The sequence below is a fragment of the Volvox carteri genome (assembly GCF_000143455.1).
Source record: "Volvox carteri f. nagariensis unplaced genomic scaffold VOLCAscaffold_79, whole genome shotgun sequence".
Taxonomy (NCBI): Eukaryota; Viridiplantae; Chlorophyta; class Chlorophyceae; order Chlamydomonadales; family Volvocaceae; genus Volvox; species Volvox carteri.
In genome coordinates this window covers 360451-382865 of record NW_003307622.1, presented here as the reverse complement: position 1 = coordinate 382865, position 22415 = coordinate 360451, and the positions used below count along the sequence as shown (strand labels likewise).

At 56.4% G+C, this 22415-nt stretch overlaps 1 protein-coding gene across 1 annotated transcript; it reads right to left on the bottom strand.

The window, feature by feature from the left end:
* Window positions 1–318: 318 nt before the first annotated feature.
* VOLCADRAFT_107815 (uncharacterized protein) lies at window positions 319–22020 on the bottom strand (the record flags this gene model as incomplete). Its single annotated transcript, XM_002957751.1, has 34 exons — window positions 21940–22020; window positions 21628–21852; window positions 20872–21172; window positions 18260–18385; window positions 17483–17645; window positions 17186–17350; window positions 16904–17010; window positions 16375–16513; window positions 15327–15502; window positions 14861–15003; window positions 14508–14538; window positions 14118–14159; window positions 13865–13889; window positions 13734–13792; window positions 13528–13619; window positions 12780–12924; window positions 11802–11868; window positions 11377–11500; window positions 10694–10775; window positions 10361–10501; window positions 9913–10158; window positions 9069–9186; window positions 8806–8907; window positions 8356–8597; window positions 7536–7652; window positions 4946–5086; window positions 4074–4817; window positions 3551–3717; window positions 2687–2757; window positions 2482–2522; window positions 1875–2066; window positions 1587–1612; window positions 1491–1528; window positions 319–413 (listed from the first exon to the last, which is right to left on the bottom strand). Exons 1-34 carry the CDS (start codon window positions 21969–21971, stop codon window positions 319–321), a joined length of 4725 nt encoding a protein of 1574 aa, XP_002957797.1. The 5' UTR covers window positions 21972–22020.
* Between the last annotated feature and the right edge of the window lie 395 nt (window positions 22021–22415).

Below are 22415 nucleotides of genomic sequence, written 5' to 3'. Positions count from 1 at the left end.
GGTCAGTGTTGGAACCTTGCGGGCAGGGGCCCCGGCGTGCTTGAAGGAGGACTTAGGGCTTAGGAAACTGACGGGCGATGTGAAGAGTACCCGGGGAGGGCAAATCCGCGCCCCCCTCCGCTCAACTTCCCTCTTGCATCTTTGTGCTGTCCCCCCTCTCGCACCACCACCACCATCGTAACCCTCACCCCATTCCACAACCGCCATCAACTACCGCCACAACTTCCAACGCACAATTACCGTTAATAACCACCAACCACCACAGGGTCAGGAAGGTGGTCGCGACCCATGGGGCGCTTATTTGGGTTCGGTTGCTGATTATGCCACGAGAAACTCCAAGCGCCACGTACTGGTCGTACGTTCGTACACGCCACCGCTGGTCATGCACGTATCGAAATCCGCCGGCAGGCTCACTGGCGGGGGCGCCGGGTCGCCGGCGGGAGCGGCCGCTGCCGGCTGCTGCGGTGGCGGCGGCAGTGGCAAGAGCCTGGGCGGCGCAGCGGCGCCGTCTGAATGATCGCCGTCTGAATGCTTTCTGGGTGGGGGACGGAGCTGAGGAACCGGAAGACGGGTGAGGGCCAACCTCCCGGACAACAGTGATGTGTATGTATGTCTGATGGGATTCGGTGGAGGGAAAGACGGATGGCGGGAAATTGGGGCGTTCTGACATAGTGCCACTGATTCCAACAGATTGCCTGGCTGGGGAGGAAGCTTTCAAAAACAATCCTCTGAGTACGCGCAGCGCGACAATGCAATCCCCTCCTAAAGGATGGCGATGGTGTGAGGTTGTTGGATGAGGGCATTGGGGTGTTCGCGGGCTGGGAATGATAGCTTCACGACGTGCAGGTGGGTTGTTATTGTGGTTGCTGTGGTTGTGTTTGTGGTTGTCGGTTGCCCGGGGTGATGTGGCAAACGTACGTGTGTGGGTATATGTGAGGTGTGTATGTATGCATGTATGTCTGTGTGCGAGTATTGTGAAACGATGTTGCCCTGGGGCCGGAAGCCCAGCACCGGACGCCGGCAGGGGTTGGAGGGGACGCGTGCTCTTGTTTGGAACTTCCATCTGCGGGGGTTCGAACCCGGGAGATTTTGTGATGAAAAACGGGACAAAAATAATATAAGTGAGTGTGTATTATGACATGGTGTCTACATGCTGAGGTGTTCCGGAGCGGGAAGAAGATCCGATGGAAAGGGCTCTGAGGTCGTGTCACTGACCAATCCCTTGATTGGCTCTTCACTTGCCTTCACATTGCTCTGTTACGTAAACCAAGGATTCGCGCAAGCAAAATTCATGTTGTTCGTGTGGTTTCGGAACGAACGTATTTCGGGTATTCACGGACGGGAATGTGGAGTGAGGGGTGCGGCCCACGTGCACGGTTGCAGACACGCTTGCCTTTTTTCGTGGAGGAGGAGGAAGAAGAGGAGGAGGAAGAGGGGGAGGAGGAGGAGGCATCGACAATGTTAGCGGTGAAGCACCCTAACCCACTCACCGAGCCCCGGTACGGTCAGCTCAGGGGAATGTGAGAGCCTGCGTGAGGATTACAGTCTTGTTATTGTGTGGTGAATGTTTGTTTTGTACGTCTTACCCCGTACAACTATCGTTAGGCAACAGCTGGTTGTAGGCACATGCAGATGGACTCGGGCGGAGTGGTGGTTAGTGGTTGATGGTTGGGGAGGCATAGGCGATGCAGTTGCCGTCCTGGTGTTCGTCCATTTGTCCATCTTCCTATCAGCCTGCCGATAGTGGGGGAGTGTTCCAACAGCTAACTCGGCGCTATGCTCTCAATCCAGGCATGGACAGCGACAGCTTTTGCATCACTTAAACATTCATCCTTTCTGTTCTTGGCCTGGCTCCTGGCCTCCTCCCAGTCCACCGGGCAGCCCTCGGCGTGCAGCCACTGAAGGACCTCTGGGGTACTGCCATTGCTCCTGCCGTACAGCGCACCCTTGTCGTACACTGCTCGGCTGAAGACGCCGGGGCCCCAGGGGCAGCCCAGCCGCCTCAGGCAACGCAGAATGACCAGGTCGTGACAGTGTGCTGCCGTTACGTAAAGCTTACCATCATCCTACAACACAGCAACGAGCGAGGCGTATGAAGATGGTTCCCGAGAAAACAGCCGTAATAGATGGCGACTGAAAAGGCCTCTCGAGATGCTGGAAATGTGCTCCCAGCATGTGTATGAATCGACTGCGTGCGCCAGAGTGTACGATCACCACTACATTCCGAATACATAAATGCAGGCCATCAGTCAGTCAAATGGAAACCTAGCGACAGGTCCTTTACCATCCAGTCCAGAGGTCAGCAGCAGAAATGAAGCAGACCGGACGGAAGCCAAGAATGATAGGTCCTATACATCGAGATCGGTCAAGACGCCATCAGACGCCAGACAGTGCGTGGCATACATTCAGTGATGAGCAGTAGAGCTGAGCAGCACCAACACCAGCACGCATCAAGAACATGCATGCGAGAGAGCCACTCACCCCCATGGGTACGCCCCGGGCCACAAGCCACTCCAATACTGCTGGATCAAAGATAAGAAACCCGAATCATCATGTTGGCGGTCATTACCGCTCGAACACTATCCGTAATGATGTCGTTTTGTAGTCAAGATGGTATCATGCGGCCTCGCTAGTCCCGCCCGGGCTCCCATCTACAGGGCCGTACCCCTAGGAAAGGCTTACTCACCGCCTCCATCATAATCTGATGTGTACAGCAGCAGTTGGTACTTCAGATTGCTACAGCCAGATGCGTTTGCCCTGTTCTGATGATAAATGTTTTGTATGTACATTGGTATGTGAAAAGATGTGACGCGTTGTTATTGTTATCAGCACAGGCTAAGAATGGCCAAACTCTTATTTGGACGGACCAGGTCGTACCTCAGGTCGTCGTACCTCGCGTCGTAGTGCAATCGTGAATCTACTTTTAGGGTTTTAGGTGTGAGTTGTACGATGTAGAACAGGATCCAAATTTACCACGGAACCTCGACGTGGGATTCGGGGAGGGGGGTGGCAATCTGAGGGTTAAGAGTAGCATTAGCTGTTTACCAGTTTTTCATTGTTGCAAATGACCTCCGAATTTATTTCATCTTGCTTTGTTTCATCTTGTTGGCACTAAGCAGACTGTTAGGTCTGGTCTGGTTGACAATCCTGACTTCAATATACAAGGTCCTGAATTCGATTTCCTGAGGAGACCCCTGACATTTTCGGGATTGTGAAATTATGGCTGCTGAGATGTGGAGTTGATATTACAGTTGATGGACCGAGTTTCGCATGCTGGATTGGTGGCGATTGCTGAACCATCTGTCTCTGTGTAACAGCCATCTCTTACCTTAGGCGTATTAGCGCCTTACCGGCACAATTGGTGGAGACTTTGCGTGAGTCAGTGCCAAACTGCGTCAGCACTTAGGATCGTTCCCTGGAAGGATCACATCAGGAGATGGCAGAAATTCGTGACGACATCCTATCGTTACGAAATTCATCAATTCATCACAGCGTGTATAGACGCAACTTCAGGAGTTACTCTCCAAGCTGTCCACGCCCTCTAGCCCACCACCTCCCAATCCACGGTCCGTGGCCATTTGCAAGATTATCCAGCAAGTGGCTTCGTCTTCCTTGGCCGGCATCCTGTCGAAGGAGAGCCTCCAGGTCACCGCTTTTCAGGCGGCCCTGGACTCCCTGACTATAGAGCCGGAGGTCACCTTGGAGGAGGTCCGAAAGCTTTGGGACACCGGTGTGGTGGAAAGCGGCCCTGGTGTTAGCACTACGGATTCCGACTCTGCACAGCCTGCGCTACAGCCCACTGGCAAAACTCCGTGTATGGAGGTGAGTACGCAAAAACGCGTTCCGCTTCCCCCAAAATTTATGGGAAAAAGGGATGCACAGATTACTGGCACACGATCCTGGTTCGAGTTGCTTTTGCAATACTTTGACTTGATGCAAATGGACCCGTTAGAGCACTTTGTACTTCGTATGGGGCCAAAGCTCAAGTCTGGGCCACGGACATTTTCGGGGAGCACAGATCAGGCAAAAAGCTTTTGACGTGTGGGAAGCGGAACGCGTTTTTGCGTACTCACCTCCATACACGGAGTTTTGCCAGTGGGCTGTAGCGCAGGCTGTGCAGAGTCGGAATCCGTAGTGCTAACACCAGGGCCGCTTTCCACCACACCGGTGTCCCAAAGCTTTCGGACCTCCTCCAAGGTGACCTCCTGCTCGATTGTCAGGGAGTCCAGGGCCGCCTCAAAAGCGGCGACCTGAAGGCTCTCCTTCGACAGGATGCCGGCCAAGGAAGATGCAGTCACTTGCTTGATAATCTTGCAAATGGCCATGGACCGTGGAGTGGTGGTGGAGTGGTGGGCGTGGAGAGCTTGGAGAGTAATTCCTGAAGTTGTGTCTCCAAACGCTGTGATGAATTGATGAATTTCGTAACGATAGGATGTCGTCACGAATCTCTGCCATCTCCTGATGTGATCCTTCCAGGGAACGCTCCAAGGTGCTGATGCGGTTTGGCACTGACTCACGCAAAGTCTCCACCAAACGCGCTGGTAAGGTGCCAGGCGCTTTGGCTTTGGGGGCTGCCGCTCAACATTATCATGGCCTGTAGCGTCGAGGGAGGCCGCAACGTTATCAGTTGACAGCATCTGGTCCTGAAGGTCATTGTCAACAGGGACAGAGGAAAAGTGTTTACAAAGCGAAGTGGAGGATTGTTTCCTTAATTTTCGCTTGTTAATTTTCGCAACGCGAAGTGGGTCCGAAGCGGTTGTAGCATCGCCAGCTGGCATAAAACGGAGGGTAACCCCCTTTAAGTTTAACGAATGTGGCTATGTACGAAGGGAGGTGGGTAACCTAATCCCGGGGTAGGGGTAACCCCTTACTGAGGGGTAACAAAGGGGTTGGGGTAATATATTACTGATGGGTAAGAGACAGGGTAACCCAAGTTTACATTCACCTGCGCCTGTCTCGCCTGTCTACACACGCAAACATACATGTCTTCACCAATCACTTGTGAATGCCCAATTATCAACATTGCCGCACCAAAACATGCCTTGTTTAGAAACCTAAACCTAAGGATAAGGCACACAGCTGCAGCCTAGATGCAAGGAGGCGGACGAACAGGCGTTCATAGGCAGAGCAAATTGGGGACCACGAGAAGCCGCCAGCGAAGCCAATAAATATTCCTATCAAAAGTTCCAGGCACTTACCGCCGCTCCAGACCCAAGACCTAAAACTCGCGGACCAGCCAACGGGCGGCAATGTAATGTCGGCCAGTAGCTTAAGTGCCCCGTCCCGACCTGCGAATTTCAGCTCTATGCACGACATATGCAACACTATTCAAAGTCTGCTCGTTTTCAGAGCAGGCTCTCCTAAGAGCGTCGAGGATTTTGGGCGGGAGATCCGGATGTTTGACCCCGAACACGGTCACACCCGGCGAAGTGTAAGGCGCCCTTCCAGGTAAAATCCTCGGTTGCCACTGGATGTCTTGCTAAATGAGGTGCACCATAAGTGTGGGCCTATGCTGCAGAAAGACAGTCAACGATCTTGTTGTGGTGGTCCGCGCGCGCGAACGCTAGAACGCCACCATTTTTGCCGCCATACGCACCAGAATTGCAACGTGGATAATATGTGTGCATTGTATGTATGGTCAATAGGAACAATGCTGGCAGTGAATATGATTGACTGAATTCTTGATAGTGGTCATTAGCATGTCCGTCTAATTAAAAGACCAGCCAAGAGTGTGCATTATATGAGCTTACAAGCTAATTAGCTGTAATGAAGCTTAATGTGCTTGTTAGGAGTATCAATGGATGGATGGATGGATGTTACAAGCAAGCCGGCGCATGTTACAAGCTTCAGCGAGCTCGTACGGCCAAAACGAACCCGGAGGCTCATGAACCGCCTTGACAGCGCCGTCGATAGGGAAAAAGTAAAAAAGAGAAAAAGTAAACGAAACAAACTGACAAACAAACAAAGGGGGCATATTGATATCTGCGATATCACACTTTTAGTTTGCCACTCGCTTCAGGCCGCCCCCGAGGACCACGAGGCCGAATCATTTTCCCTTTTCAGCTCTTTTCAGCCAACCCTGCTCGCTCCCTCCCCTTCGCCTCGTACAGGCAATCTCACCATTACAAGCCCTTCCATGTCCCCTCCACCTCTTGGCTCAGTTCAAACAAACCAAAATACGTCTATAGCCCCACCCACCTAGGATGACGCCCGACTAGAGAGTAGTACCCCCCCGATCTGGACCTGGTCCTGGAAACCCGCGATGCTTTAGTTAAGGCCCAGGCTGTTCTTTGGTCCCCAAAAGGTATCCTCCTATTACTATCCTTCGAAAGAGTCAGGAAGGTCAGTTCTTCTTCTCGGGGACTGTCCTCCTTGGGTTGGCTGTCAAGGTTGGTTGTGACGTTTTGTGTCACCACATCGTGCGTGTGTGTGTGTGTATGTGTGTGTATATGTGTGTGTATGCAGCCCTCCTTGCATCCCGGCATTGCCCACCGCATGTGGGGTTTTATGGGTGCAATTCACCTACACACTTCTCACGCGCAAAAACACACATGTGCACACATGCACACGTTCTCGCGGCCCAGATCAATGAAATTCACGTCCACGCCGTTATCAGTTGTGATATACGTGGGGTGTGTAAAGCTGCAGGTTGCATCGGATTACTGTTGTATTCTTGCTTCTCGCGGTGCCGGCCTTCATTCGGTGGAATACATGCGCCATAACCCCCCGTCTCCCCTTCCCCTCCCGGCGTCACCAATCTAACTACCTAGCTATTTACCTCTCTTAACATCTATCTACCTCTTAGAACTACCCTTCCGCACGCGAACCGTGCTTCACACACGTGCTACTCACACACACTCTCTCCGCTCGTACCCTCTCTGCTCACCTCCTCCTCCTCATTCGTTCTGTCACATCAACTGACATCCGTCTCTTGCACCCGGTCTCAACCCCCTCACCTCCCTTGCCCCACCTCTCCTCTCTCTCTCCGTTACTCTCAAGTGACCTTCTTAACCCCTCTCCCTCCACCCCGGCTGCAACGGTAAGGGCCCCTCCAACCACCCCCCTGGACCTCTCAGCAACGCCCCAGCTTTGCAAATGAGCAGTAATCCCTCGTTGGTTCGCAACCTCGACATCGGCATATACATACATACAAACATATTACATACACACATGCTAATCACCCACCCGCCCCGCCCTGCCCTCCACCTCCACCTCCACCTCCTCGTCTTTCACGAGGCTGGGTTACTTTCGCTGTTCCCCCTCCTCTTCTTCCTCGTCCACTCCGGGGCCCCAGTACGCTGCACCCCCACCCACCCCCGCCAACCACCTACTCGGCCACGAGAGGGCCCCCTCCTCCCCCCTTCCCCTTCCTCCCCCCTTCCCCTTCCTCCCCCCTTCCCCTTCCTCCCCCCTTCCCCTTCCTCCCCCCTTTCCCTTCCTTCCCCCCTTCCTTCCTCCTCGTCCTCGGGGCAGTAGCTGGGATAGCAACCAGGGACGGGGAGAGGGGGGCCGCATCAGGGTCCCGCGGGGGGCACCAGCTCCCCAGGGGCAGTACCGCTGCCGCCATTCTCATTCTCGCCGCTGCCGTCCCCCTCTCCGCCGCTACCCAGCACCAGCGCCCTCAGCGCCCTCGCCGTCACTCGCGACGCTACCTGCATCGTGGTGCATCCAGGCGCCAAAACGCCAACATTGGTACCAGCCGGTTAGCATCTCCCCACCTATTTCGCCTCTCGCCTCTCCTCCCCTGCCGCCGGGGCCCCCCTCGATATGCTATTTCCCCCCGCCCTCCCTCTCCTCACCCGCCCTCCCCCAGGACCTCCAGCTCCTCCCGCACCTTCCCCCTCACCTCCCCACCCACCCTAACACCTCCCTTCCTTGCCCCTTCCCCCCATTCCTGTGTACCACTGCTTTACGTTGTTTCTTTCTAAAGTTGAGGTTACGCGCCCCGCTGTTTGGGTGAAGGACAAAGTTAGCCGGGCTTGACCTTTACTACCACTAGCTTTACATCCTTCCAGTACCTACAGTACCTACAGCTCATTCTTTCAGTCGACACAGCTCCTCTACCCTCCGCAGGATGTCACAAGAGGACCTCAACGACAATCTTACGAGACCGGACGACGACTACACCACAACAAACGTCGGTAACGCAATAATGGGCTTTACTTCCATAAGCACGGGGGGTCGATGACTCCATCATCGCTTAGGACTCGCTCCCTAGGGGCAGTTTTCATGGATTTTGGACTTGTCTTTTCCGGCAGTTCATCTTTGGTTTCCTTGCAGCATATGATTCCCCTCCTAGCCCTTCCCCCCTAGCCCTTCCCCCCCCAACCCCCCCCCCCACAAGCACACACTTACCCTGGATCCCAGTTGCAGGGGCAGCTGCAGCAGCTCCCCCCTGGCCTCCAAGGGGAGGTCCGCTGCCTCGCGAGCCAGCCACAGCACCGCCTCAGAGGCCTGAGTCACTGCGTCGTAAAGGTCCGCGGGGCTGGCAGGCGGCCGCGGCCCCGCCGCCGCTGCTGAGGATGATGATGATGCCGAAGATAATGAGGAGGAGGAGGTAGCAGTGTCTGGCTGCTGTACTGTTGGAAGTTTAAGTCCTAAGGGGGAGGTGAGGGGGGAAAGACGAACCACGTGAACGAGTGAGGCTGCTGCCAAGGAAAGCGTGTACAAGAAGCAGAACTGACCAGTAGGCGGTTTTGAAGGAGGCGACCTCGGGATGATGTTATCATGTCGACCGCGGGAAGCCACCTACCTAGCCGCCAAGACTAAAATAAGGAACCCTCAGGATAAACTTCAAACACACACCTACACCTACATCTACACCTTTTTTCTCCTCCAGATCCCGTGACGGCGCAACCCACCCGACACGTCCGCCAGTGCATTGCCGAGCTGTAGCAGCCCCGCCACCTGCGTCCGGTCGTCGGCAGTAGCAAGCGCCGGGAGCCGTGCTAATGCCACCGATAGGGATTGCTGTACCGTCATTGCGCCGCTACCGCCGCCGCCGCTGCTGCTGCTACTGCCGTCGTCGCTTCCGTTCCGTGCCGCCAGCATAGCGAGCAGAGGAGCACCCGGAAGTAACGCCAGCAGCGGCAGCGCCGGAGTCGGCAGGCCCGCCACGCCCTGCCGTACAGTGGCCACGGTCGCGTCGGCAGCGATGCGCCAGGCGCCGTCGATGCCCTTAGCGACCTGCGAGGGATGCGTGGAATAGAGGTACCCTTGGGTGTAGAAAGCAGTACGACACGCAAAAGAATACGACAATAGTACGGTACATGCGGCCCTACTCAACAGCAAAGTCCCCACAGTCCAATGTAGTTCCCTCCTTTTGCCTCCCCCCCACACACACATCACCCAAATAAACACATCTTTCCATGTCAAGGGGCACACACACACACAGACACGTACATGGGACCATGGCAATGCACCCCACATAGCTGCTCTCTCCCTTTTTCCCCCGCCTTCCCCCCTTTCCGAGGCGCTGTCGTACAGTCCCCAACGCATCCCGGTCCTGCCAACAGAGGGCACTCGTACTGGCCGGGGGAACCCCCGGGGCGAGGAGTCCTGCTCTCTTCCTGCCATTTGCTCCTGCTACTGCTGCTGCTGCTGCTGATTGGTGTTCAATGGTGGTGTAGGGTTACATTACTGCCAAAGCCCCTAAGAACCTTCCACAAACAAAACCTAAACTCCATAACCCGGACATCATTTTCCTCCTTGACCTGCAAGTAACACACCCACAAGCTTGTCAACCACTCTGCCACTCGGAGGCAATCCAAAAACAAATTACGGATCCCCTCCAACCCCCAACTGCCGCAGTACTGGCACACAGGACCCCCCCCTCCAACCCTCTAATCCTTCGAGAAGAGGGAGGGCGTGTTTCCCTCCCCTTCCCCTCCCCTCCCCGCCCACACGCCCTACCTCGTCCAGGAGAATCCCCCGCACAAACTCTCCGTCGCGACTGAGCAGCAGCAGCAGCGCGCCACCACCGTCACCATTGCCCCGAGCTGCATTGCGGCTGGAGCTCGTCGCCCCCGTGGTGGTGGTGGTGGTGGTGGTTGCGTTACCGCCCCCGTCCACACTCGTCAGGGCGGCGGGGCGAGCCCCCTGAAGCTGCTGCCGCTGCTGCTGCTGAGGGCGCTTCAGGCGATTTGCGGATTTGGCAGCCTGAGGAAGTGACGTAAAACAATATGAAGACCAAAAAACGGACAGAGAGAGAGAGAGGGGAGGGGGCGCCAGGGAGGGGGAGGAGAGAAGAGAGAGGGGCAAATTGAGGGACGTAAAGAGATTAAGGAAGAGAGGAGACAGGGGTAGTGGGAATATCACTTATGCCAATCACTTATGCCAACTGTGCCGTACCGTACCGTACCTGCCGCAGCAGCGACTCTAGGCGGTCGAAGCGGAACTGCCCCTCCTCAGTGTACAGCAGCCGGCGGAGGGCCTTACGTAAGTCCCCCGAGGGGTCGGTCAGCAGTCGCCTAGCGATCCAGGGGTAGGCAGAGCCGAGCACCTGCCAGGGTAGGAGTTGGGGTGGCGGTTGGGGTGGCGGTTGGAGTTGCGGCTGGGAGAATAAAGACGAACCACAGACGAGTGATGCTGATACCGGAGATAGACCGATACTCCAGGGGGGGGACGGAGGCGCAGTTGGGGGATCAAGGTGGCGGTTGGCCCCCCGTGTCGACGAAATATCTTCGTACCGCACCTTGTAATTGGGATCCGCCGCAAGCGCGATGCCTTCAAGCACGGAAAGTGATCGTACGAGCAAGGTGTAGTACGGCGGTATCCTGGTCGTACAAGGCGGCACACGTGCGAATACAGTACGTCGGGCGCGCGGCGCAGGGTCCCAAACGTCTCAGCGAGGGCAAAACGGGCCGTAATGCGTGGCAAGTTCAATAATGGGGGGGGGGGGGTGATTACATGCAAGTGTCAATGTGTACGTGTACGTGTACGTGTATGTACGTTTAGAGATGCGCGGGGCGGAGTGCGCGGAGTGCGCGGCCTCGGGTGGGTCATGGACACCGCAACTCGTTCTAGACTCCCAACTCGTCAGTAGCTCCGCTACAAACCATCATGAATGAAATGAAGTTTTATATCAATTTGCAATTAGCAGTAAGTGCAGTAGCGGTAAGGAAAAGGGCTTAAGTAGCCTGCTAAAGGAAATAGAGGGGTTCATTGAAACAGCCCATTTACTTGCCGATATAACAAATTAGGAGATAAAGAGAGGTAATGATCTCAACGACAGCGGCTCCGTTTGCTTCCGGGGCTTCTAGAATCTTATTTGTCCTCCCACGCGCCTGCTGGGGCTCCCCGAGGGTGTCGTACTACGCTAATTACACGTCACTCGTTGTCTCGTGTGTGCCAAACACATTGCTCCGAAACCATCACCTCCCTCTTCCCCTCCCCTTCCCTCGCCTGAACGAATACTTGTACATCGTGACTCCCAGGTTCCCGCTCAGCTGGCCGAAGCTGAGGTTGCTCACACCGCCCTTCAGAGCCTCGGAAAACACACCTGAGGGGGCGCGAGTGAGAGCGTGCGTGTGTGAGTGTGTATGCGTGTGTGCATGTATGTAAGGATGGGTATTTGGAGCTGTATTTGGAGCTCAGGAACTGATCCAAGATGACTCCACAGCAAATGGCGGTCCCCGTCACGAGGGAGAGAGAGGCGGCAGTTCGGCACGGGATGTGCAGGACCCGGGCGTGACCGACCCGGCTGGGGAGAGCAATACAGCAACCACGGGCCCCCTCCGAAACCCCAACCCATCCCACTCCACCCCGCCAGCACCCTTCCCCCAATGCCCCCCAGTCCGTACCAGTCAATGCGGGCAGTACGGCATCTCGGTCAGTGCCGGCGGGTAGCAGACCTAGAATGATGAAGTCCTGAGGCAGACGGGCAGGTTTGTGTGTGTGTGTGTGTGTTTTAGGGGCTGCCGCCAGGGTGCAAAGGCCGTGGGGGGAAAGACGAACCACGAACGAGGGGGACGGGTATGAGCGATGGGTTCATGAGAGGAGGCGGGAAGATTGGCCAACACTGGGGCGGGGCGGGGAGTTGGAGTTGGAGTTGGAGTTGGATAGGACTTCAAGACAGCATCATGGAGCGGGTGTCTCTGCCGACGGACCGATTGACCGGTCTAGACGCTAGGAGGCGCAATACATCTATTATGTGGTGTGTGTATTACATCTTCTGGCTTGTAAACGTGTATCAAAAAGCACGTTTGATACACGGTCCCGCTTAAACGCGCCAAGAGGAATATACTTCTTTTATTTATGTGAGTGTAAGAGGGATCAGCTCCCCTGGCATCTCCCAACTGAGTACTCTTTGCCTGGTGTTACAGTGAGCCCGAGGTGGAGAGGTTAGCTAGGCAGCCAGAGAGCGGGAGGGAACTGAAACAAATACTGAGTCGCCCCCGGGACCTGATTGGGGTTTGTCTTGCTGCAGTGGCCAACACGGCTCGGGTGCCTTTTCACTTGGGTGGCGGGGAGTGTGGGGGGGAGACGTGCGGGGGGAAGAGGAGGACGACCATACTTGCCAAAGACCAAGCCTGCTTCACCAGGCGGAGGAGTAAGACCAGAGGATGCGTGTGTGGGATGAAGTGGAATGCAGTGAGATCGTACGTACGGTCGTACAGTGTACGGTGTAGGATGTACGGTAGAATTGGTGGCAGGGATAGCGGCCAAAGGGGCCCAGCAAAACGGCACAAACGGCTCACATCCTCGCCCACGTAAACTCCTAAAACTCAACCACCAACTTGACCTCGTCAACCAGCCAACCAACCAACGAACCAACCCACCTCCGCCAGCCTGCCGTACTCCCGGTTGACGAGATGCAGTGTAGCGGTCATGAGTGCGTTCCGTGTTCGTTCGTCTATCTGCCCCATCATACCGAAGTCCAGGTAGGCCAGTCGGCCGTCCGGGGTCCGGAGCAGGTTGCCTGGACTGGGGGCAGGAGGAGGTGGGAGGGGGAGGAGGTGTGGGAGGGGGAGGAGGTGTGGGAGGGGGAGGAGGTGTGGGAGGGGGAGGAGGTGTGGGAGGGGGAGGAGGTGTGGGAGGGGGAGGAGGTGGGAGGGGGAGGAGGTGTGGGAGGGGGAGGAGGTGTGGGAGGGGGAGGAGGTGTGGGAGGGGGAGGAGGTGTGGGAGGCGGGGAAGACGAACTACTGGCGAATGAAGTGAAGCAGATACCAGAGATAGACGGGTAGGCGAGGGGAGAGAGGTGGATGTAGGGTGGTGAGGACGAGGATGAGGGTGAGGATGGGAGCGGGTGGGGAGTGGCGGGTGAAAAGTAGCTACCCCCCTAGGGGTTTGGGTGACCGCTGACTGCTCCCCATTCCCCGGGCGCGAGGTATTCCCTGGCGAAAGAAACCCTTGAAGCCAACAACGCCCTTAACTACCCCATTTTGCGTTAATGTACGTGTATTTGCATATGTAACTGTATACACTCCTTACCTCCCCTCCCCTCCCCTTCCCTCCCACAACCCTCCCCTCCCCTCCCCTCCCACAACCCTCCCGCACCCCTCCCCTCCCCTCTCGCTCTGTCCTCACTGCGGATCTGCATGGTAGAATCCCTCCTCCAACATCTGCTCCAGGGAGCACCGCACCCCCACCTCCACCAGCGCCAGGTCCTCCAGCTGCTGCTGGCGGAGCGATGAGGAGGACGAGGACGGGGGCGAGGAGGACGAGGAGGTGGATGGTGCACCAGCACCCGCCCCACCCCGCAGCGAGGGAGCCGTGGCGCTGGCACTCCTTACGCTGGCCCTTGCGCCGGTGGTGATGGTGGTGATAGTGGCGGTGGTGGCGCTTAACGCAGCTGGGGATGTGGAGGTGGAGGAGGTGGAGGAGCGCTCCGCGGCAGATGAGCCGGCGGTTCGCAGCCTCTCACCTTCGATCCACTCCATGGTCAGAACCTGGGGACCAGGTACAGGGTAAAGGGGATGGGGAAATATATAGGAGGCAACAATGCGAAGGATACAACTGCCGACTCGCGTTCAAAGTACCAAAAGTGCTTAAAGAAGTCCAAAGCGATGAGGGAGGAGGGAGGGGGAAGCGGGAAGACGAACCAGTATAGATGTATGTACGTATGTATGTATGTACGTACATACGTATGTATTTGTCATCTTTCCCATAACCCGTACCTTGGCTGTCGTGTACTCGTCGTAAATGTGCGGCACGTACACCTGTACGGCACACGAAGAGGACGACAAGGAAAAGCCCTAAGGAAGCACGAGTTGATGCCGAGCGAAGCCAGGTCTGGACGCGGGAAGGTTCTGGAAGGCGGGTTTTTCCCGCCCTAGGACCCGCCACACAGCTGCTCCAGCCCCACATCACATCACCGTTTGCCGTTACACCCCCCCCCTCGTCCAGAGCCCACGTTAACTTCTTCCTCATAGGGGAGGATGGAGGGGCCCCAGCCAGGTGGAACTCAATCCCCTCTCCCGCCCCGTCCCGCCCCCCCCAGCTTTAATATCTCAACCCCTGCTCCCCCCTGAACCCCCTGACCTCTCCCCCCCCAACACACAACACACCTGAGGCAGGTGCGAGAAGAGCTCCTTGAACCTGTGTGTGTATGTATGTATGTGTGTGCGTGACAACCACCAAGGGCAAGGAATTTAGACGGACGGACATACATACATACATGGCCTGTATCTGCTCCCCCCGTATCTTCCCCCACACGAACACATCCCCCCAGACTGAATCCCCTGCCCGTGCCGCACCCCCACCATCCCCACCCCCACCATGACGACCTCCTCCTCTCCCCCTCCCTCCGGTTACAGCTACCATCGACCTCAAACCATCCATCCAGATTTACAAACACACATACACACACGCACCTCCACACACTTCTGCACACGCACCTCCACCCCCCACCAAAATCCACCTGCGCGCATTCGCCGCCTCGGTCCGGTAGTTCAGCTCTCGGAACAGCGACGAGGCCCACTCGTCCACCAGCGCCGGCAGGTCCGTGTTGAAGCGACGAGCCGTACGGAGCCAGCCGGCCAGGATGCGCAATATGTACACGTCCTGAGTCAGCAATGGGGGACGGGGAACACACGGGGGGCACAAGACACAAGGCGAAACACACACGGCGAAAGAGTCGACCCTCGCACCACCCAACAGTGAAGGGGTCGGGAGAGGGGGGGAGATCCGGTGGTGGTGCAGGGAACAAAGAATCACCAGCTGCCGGCGTTGAGGGAAGCGGCTGTGGGGGCATAACGTTACGAAACCAAGGTTGCCTGACTGCTCTGGGGTTGGTTGGTACTGGTAGTGCTGGTGGTGGTGGTGCTGCTGGTGGTGGTGGTGGTGGTGGTGCTGGTCTCCCTGCCCCTCCCTCCCCCACACCCCACCTGCGCAATCATCTGCGCCACCCGGGGCCTCTGCACCTTGACCGCCACCTCCCCTCCCCCCAGCTCCGGTCTCAGCGCCCCCCGGTACACCTGCCCCAGGGAGGCCGCTGCCACCGGGCTGGGGGAGAGGCGGCAGAACACAGAGGAGGGCGGGACACCCAGCTCCGACTCCAACACTGTAGCGCGCCGCGTGCAAGGGGGGAGGCGGGAGAGGACATGAAAAGAAGGGAGGGGAGAGGACATGAAAAGAAGGGGGGGGGAGAGGACATGAAAAGAAGGGAGGGGAGAGGACATGAAAAGAAGGGGGGAGAGGACATGAAAAGAAGGGGGGGAAGGACATGAAAAGAAGGGAGGGGAGAGGACATGAAAAGAAAGGGGGGGGAGAGGACATGAAAAGAAGGGGGGGGAGGACATGAAAAGAAGGGGGGGAGGGGGAAACGTGGGTTGTGTCTGTGTACGGGTGAGTGGGGGCGGGTGTCAGTGTCTGTGGTGTTGCGCTAGTAAGCGGGTAGCTGGGTGAGTGGTGTAGAATTGGCGGTGTGGGTGCAAGGCACGGGGGGTGGGGGGAAAGACGACCACACACGATTGAAGCTGCTGCCAGGGCAAGAGTGTACCAGACGTAGAACTGACCGAAAGGCGTCCGTGAAGACCGCGACCTCGGGATGACGAAGTGAAGAAGATGTCGGAAAAACTACCTACCTAAGCCGCCAGGACTAAAAAAGCAGAAAAAGCAGTAATGCCAAGCCGTAAAGAAGTAGGTGTAGAAAAGTAGCTGTAGAGGCGGCGGAGAAGTAGTAAAACACTGCTGTCGTAAAGCTGGAATAAAGTTTGCTGCTGGCCTGGAGAACTAGCTGATTAGCTGGTAATGATAAGCTGTCGGTATGCAAGTTCTCCTCCCAAACCCCCCAAAAAAACGGGGGGGTGGTGGGAGGAGGAGGAGGAGGAGGAGCAAATTGAAGTGTTTCGGGTTCAATGCAAACACAGCTCCGCACTCCCTGCCCCCCTCCCTCCCTCCCTGCCCCTCCCACGTGCACACACGGGCACGCACCCGCCATGGCAGCCGAGTCCGGGAAAGGCGGGATGCGGTCCTGGAGCGCCTCCAGTGCGGCGATGTACGGCGGCGGCAGCACATCAGGTCGACTGGACAGCGCCTGACCGATTTTGACAAATGCCGGACCCAGACGGACCTTTCATTTGGGGGGGACGGGGAGGGGGCATCAGCAGGGGGGGGGGGGGTGGAGCGGGGGTTGGGGGTTAGGACGGGGAATGGACGAGCAAACTCACTTACGAATCCCCCCGGAGGTTTTGAAGGGCAAAGAAGGACGTATTGTCCCGTACGGCACCGGAAGAAAGGACGTCGCGCCTTCAGGAACAGGAGACATGATGTTTACTGGTTGAGTGAGTGGTGTCGAGGTACGACATGGCGCTCTGCTTTTCCCGAACGTTCCCCGCGCCCGGGGGAAATTGGGCGGGGTAGGGGTTTGACATCCCCGACCCCTTCCCTCCCGCTCCCCTTCTCTCCTTCCCGAACTACCTTGAACTCCCTCCCTCCCCCCCAGCCCCAGCCACTCCCCCACCAGCACGTCCTTGAGCGACTCCGCCGCCGCCACCTCCTGCTGCGCAGGGTCCTTGATACGCAGGTTACGAGCACGAGCAGCAGCAGCCCAACCGCCAAACTCAACACCTGCAACCAACCAACCAACCAACCGGTCAGTTAGCAAATCAGCTCAGATCAGAACGCATACACATACACACCAGTCAACCCACTGGGCCCCCAGCAACAACACAAACACATACACACACAGACACCTTAACCTGGCGAGTACCGCTCTCCCCCACTCATGCTCCCAGCCACTCACCCGCACCCGACAATCGACCCAATCCCAACCATCCCAACCTAGACCCGCCAGCCAGCATCCACCCCCGCCCCCACCCGACAACGCCCACACCAATACCCTCCTCCCTCCCTCCCTCCTTCCCCCCCCCACACAGTGTGTAGCACGCTTCCCATTTCCTCCTCGCGGCTGTGAGCAGTAGCACACACACACATACATACACACACAGCAGGGGCACCCAAAGCCCCCATGTCATACACCCGTGTCCACGCTGGCGGATACCCCCAGGAAAGCCCCGTGCACGTAGCCACACACACACACCTGCCACCACTAGGCGTTTACCACCCCACCCTCCACCTCCAACCCGCCCCAGCCCCACCCGCCCACCCCCAGTCCGTTCACCTATTCGCAGCAGCCGCGCCAGCACCCGCACAGGCCGGGTCTCCCAGTAGCGACTGTTCATGGCGGCGTCGTACGTGGAGGGCTGGGGGGGAAGCAACCGGTGCCGGTGCCGGGGCCGTGTGTGTATGTATGTATGTATGTATGTATGTATGTATGTATGTATGTATGTATGTATGTATGTATGTGTGTATGTATGTGTGTGTGGAGAGAGATACATGGCGGAGGGGCAGGGCCAGGGGTGAGACGTTGGAAGTGGACGTCACTCGCGAGGTGGTGGTGGTAAAACACACACGAAGTACCACAGGCACGTGACGTTCTTGGACCCCTTCCCCCCCCCCTGAATATCCGACCCCCAGAACACCATCCATCCGCCGCCGCAGCCCCCATGGCGGTGCCGTGCCTTGGGTGCTACCGATGGGGTTGCGGTGGCGGTTGGTGGTGGCCCCATAGCGCAGGTTTGGAACGCGTACACATAAGACGCACACACCATCGTATATTTAATGGAGCTATGGCTGCGCCACCTCATTCTCCGCGCCAAACCGCCTCGTCACAACTCCGAAGCACGTCACGTCACAGAGACACAAGGCCTGCCCTCGGCCCTCCGGCCGCATCCAGGCTTCCAGGATTCCGTTGTTCGCACAGGGTTCGTACCGTATTCATACGGGCTGCCGTAATATCGTACAGTGTAGTACGTACCTCCATAAACTCAGGGATGTCGATGTCGGAATCGTCCCGATTTGGGGCGGGTTGTAGTTGTTGTTGCGGTGTCGCTTTTTGGAGCGGCTGCTGCGGCTGCGGCTGTCGCCTCCCTGACGTGTGAAACTGCGATGTGGGTCGCAGAGCTGGAGAGGAGCGGGAGCTCACGCCGGCCCCTGCCCCAGATGATGCCGGAGGAGCCGAAGGTGTTGAAAAGCCGTTGGTGCTGGCGCTGGTGCCAAACCGGTTCGTAGGCGGCTGCGTTGCCACCGCTGTTGAACTGGTTGAATACGTGAAGGGGGGACTGGCAGGTGCATTGGCTTTAATGCTTGTTCCGGATGCCATGGTAGTACCGGCTCCGCCCGCCCCTGCCGGTCTTAGGCCGGTACTGGTACTTGCTCTTGATCGGGAGGCATAAACGCTGCGGGTGCTGGCTAAGGCCCTGCTGCTCGGCCCGGGATTATCAGGGGGTCCAGATGGTCGCCTTGTCCTCGCGGCAAGCGTTGTTGTTATTGACGCAGCCGAAGCGGCCGTCAGTAAGGTTGGTGCGGCTGCTGAGGATACTTTGCGATGGATGAGCAGGCTGCCTGGGCTTCGGTGGACTGGACAGCGCCAAGGCCACGATGGCATAACGGGCGAAAGCAAGGGTCTTCCATCAGCTAACACCATTCCTAGTCGATGAAATGAAACCAACGCTTGAGGGCTAGAACTGCGATGCAGCGATGCCCTGACAGCTGCAGACTTCCGGCCCTGACTTCTAGAAGTATGACTTAAACAAGGATGACCACAGTTGGAATAGCACGCATGGGCCATCTTAATCTCCAGATGCAAAAATGAGCAGTGATATAATTTGGATAGCTGTCTCCTATAAGGTTTGGCAAATACCAGTAAAGGCTGGGCTGTTTGTCCGTGTGCAACACCCAGCTGTTTGCCAAAGAAACTAAGCACGGTCAGTCGCCTAATAAACGTAATCGCACGCATAACATTCGGGATAGTGCTGCGTCGGCTGCGTCACGTCCAACGTGCAATTGAAACTTATCGAAATTTGCACCACACGCCACATGAAGCACTGAGTGACCTGATCGACGCAATTTCGCATGGAAAGCACGAGTAAACCATTCTTCAGGTGTGGAAGCACAACTGATTATGAACGTTGTCCGTTTGAGATGCCGTACATCGTAGCTGCCGGCATGTCCAGCAGACCGGCAGGTGCCAAACTGCTGGACATGAAACGCTCTCCATATTAACAAAATGCACCTGCATGCAATACATATCCTTACAACAGTGGCAAGCTGCGCCACAAGCTCTTTCCCAAACCTGAATGAGCTCATCCATTCCTGAATGAGCCTGAGTGCTTTCCTTGCTTTCCATCCTTTCCTGTGACCTCGCAATAACTGGCATACCAGCTCTGCATGCTCCAGAGCGCTACAGATTGACAGCTCACTTACACAGGAAATCATACCTCGCCTGTGCCAATGCACTTGCAGTTTTACGGTTATGCGCACGGCGTTATTCGCACGGCGCCAAACTCCATTTTGACCGCCCCTCCCTCGGCCAGCTGCTGGAGAAACCCTGGACCTCAACATCACCTTTGGGGGGCCGTTACAAGTTGGTATCGGGGGGCTGAGGGATCGCATCGTATCGTATATGTTGTACACTTGTACTGACCCTAGGCCAGCAACATGTGTTCCCCCGCAACGGTTCCGTCAGGGCGGCCGCACACAGGACCAATTTAAAATTTGAGATAAGCTAAAATAATACTCCGTTAGCCAACGACAGTTATATATGTGTACGTAGGTATGGGGTATTGGGTGGGTGCTTCCTCCCCGTGAAAGAGTTGTCAATCGTTGCATAAATTGTGTTGCCACTTTTACGCTGAGTAAAACTGGGGTAATGTTTATGTATATGTATAGCGCTGTATAGAAAGATATATGTATTTAAATTGTATGTATGTACCTATGTACGTAAACATTGGTGTTGGCCGGCGGTGGTGAATTGTTGAGGTTTGCCAACCACAGAGCCAGCGGTGGACCCGCAACTCGGGAAGCCCCCCAGCACCGAGTAAGCTCCGCACTCCTCACCGCCTACGTAACCAACCGACCACTGGCATACGCCCGACGAGGCTTCCACCCACTTTTCCCTGCCATGCCGCCAACGCATAGCATTAACAAATCCCAAAGCCCCAAACGTCGCACGCAGTCGCACCCCAAACCCAACCCCAAGCGCTTTCAGCCTCCCCCCTTGCTTTCCCCCAAGGTTACAGCACTACCTGGACCAGCCCGTGGCTTTACAGGCGCTCTCCGCGGCGCGGTTGTGAAATGTATCGCTTTACCACTTTTGCGCGACACCAATTATTACAAAGCTCAGAGGAAATTAAAAAGGTGCATCTGGGCTGTCTGTATGACGGAGCTCTACACCCCCAGCAGGCTCAGGAAGGTCACAGGTTGCATGTGGCCAATCATTCCAAGCCAACTCAACTCAAGAGGTGATGGGCAAAAACGACAGATACAAGGGATTACACTACGGAGGTAGATCCTTTGACAAGTCAGCTGGTGACAGCAATCACGACCAGGGACTGTAGCCATAAGGGGTGGTCCAGATGCGGTCTTTACCGTGCCGTGCCGTACGGCCTGTTTGAGGGATATCGCCCAGCAGCTATCAGCTATCGCCCAACAGTGCGGGGCTGCGAGGATAACGGCTGTGTGGGCTGTGGTGGGGTCGACTTGGCGGCTGCTGGCGGCGATGGTGCTGGTGCTGGCGATGTTGTTCTCGCCTTTGACGAAGGTGACGGGGTTGGCGGTGCCTTCGAAGATGCGGGTGGTGCTCGTGCTGGCGACATTGGTGGCCTCCTGCGCTGCGGGGGCTGCGGGGCCAGCTGCTTCTGTGGCTTCTGCTGCGGCTGCTCTTGCTTCACTGGATTGTAGGAGCTGGCGACAAATGGCGCACACGGGAAGAGGTGCAAGGGTGCAACACATCCAGCAAATGAGCTTGTGACAATGATGTAATCCAGCGGTGCCTGCGGGCCCTTGCTCAAAGTTGTGCCAAGCCTTCGGTCCCCCCAACCAAGCCAGCGGTATACAAGTTAAATCCCTTACTAAGGGTGTATTTCCAGTGCGTATCAAGGCCAGGGATTAGGGCACGGAAGTCCTTGGTACGAGCTTACCACATAGCTTCGTTCCAAAAGGGAACCAAAGGTTGGAAAGGCGAGGTAAGTCTGCCAGCCGTTTGAGCAAGTATCGATGGAGGACAGAGGGTTAATCCGCGACGTTAATCCGCACTGGAAATACACCCTAACTTACTAACTTAAACCCTTCGCAGGCTCAGATATTGCAACCCGAAGGTGAGACCGATTAAGCGTCGCAACTCACTCCTGAACGTCCCCCTGCGCCTTTATAAGCTCATCCAACGGCGCAGTTGAGCGCGCGACGATATTAACGGTCGACATCTTCAGCCCCTTCTCTCTAAACCAGGATATGTCGCGCGCTATGCGGAGGCGCTCGAAGTACGCGCTCCACGTCTCTGCCTTGCGTCGCTTGCCGATACCATCCTGCAGATTCTCGAATTTCGTTAATACCTCGTCTAGAACGGTTCGCCTGAGGATGGAGGACGCGTGGTGCAACTGAGCACTGACTGCGAGTAGATGACAACTTGACAGAGGCATCGTGACAGACGACTCTCACCTAAGCTGCTTTAAAATCTCCTTGGACGCCATTTCACGTAATGTGTTCACGTTACATTCATTTTGGCTTCGCGTCTACAAACAGCACTGGTCTTGAGATAACAGCCCCAAACAGAGCAAAAACTTTCTGTCGCCAGTGTTGCACCCCTCGCGAACACCTGCCGCGACATCCGGTTCAGACGTGAAGCCTCCTGGAGCGGTCCACCAACTTCTCCGCCAGCGCGTTATCCGCCATCCAACATCACAGTCAATATCTACTTTACACCAGCTAGCAGCTACGCTTAACAAACGAGAAGAAGCTGTGCTCGGCCCAACTTGCATTTGTCATGATACCGGTCTCTCATTCCTCAGGACAAACGTAGATCGACAATTCATATTAGAATTGATGTTACCATTGCAAAGAATTACTTACAGCTTATGTATGCAATAGCGATGTCGGCATCAGATAATCCAGCCTAGCAGTGAAGGAATAAATGG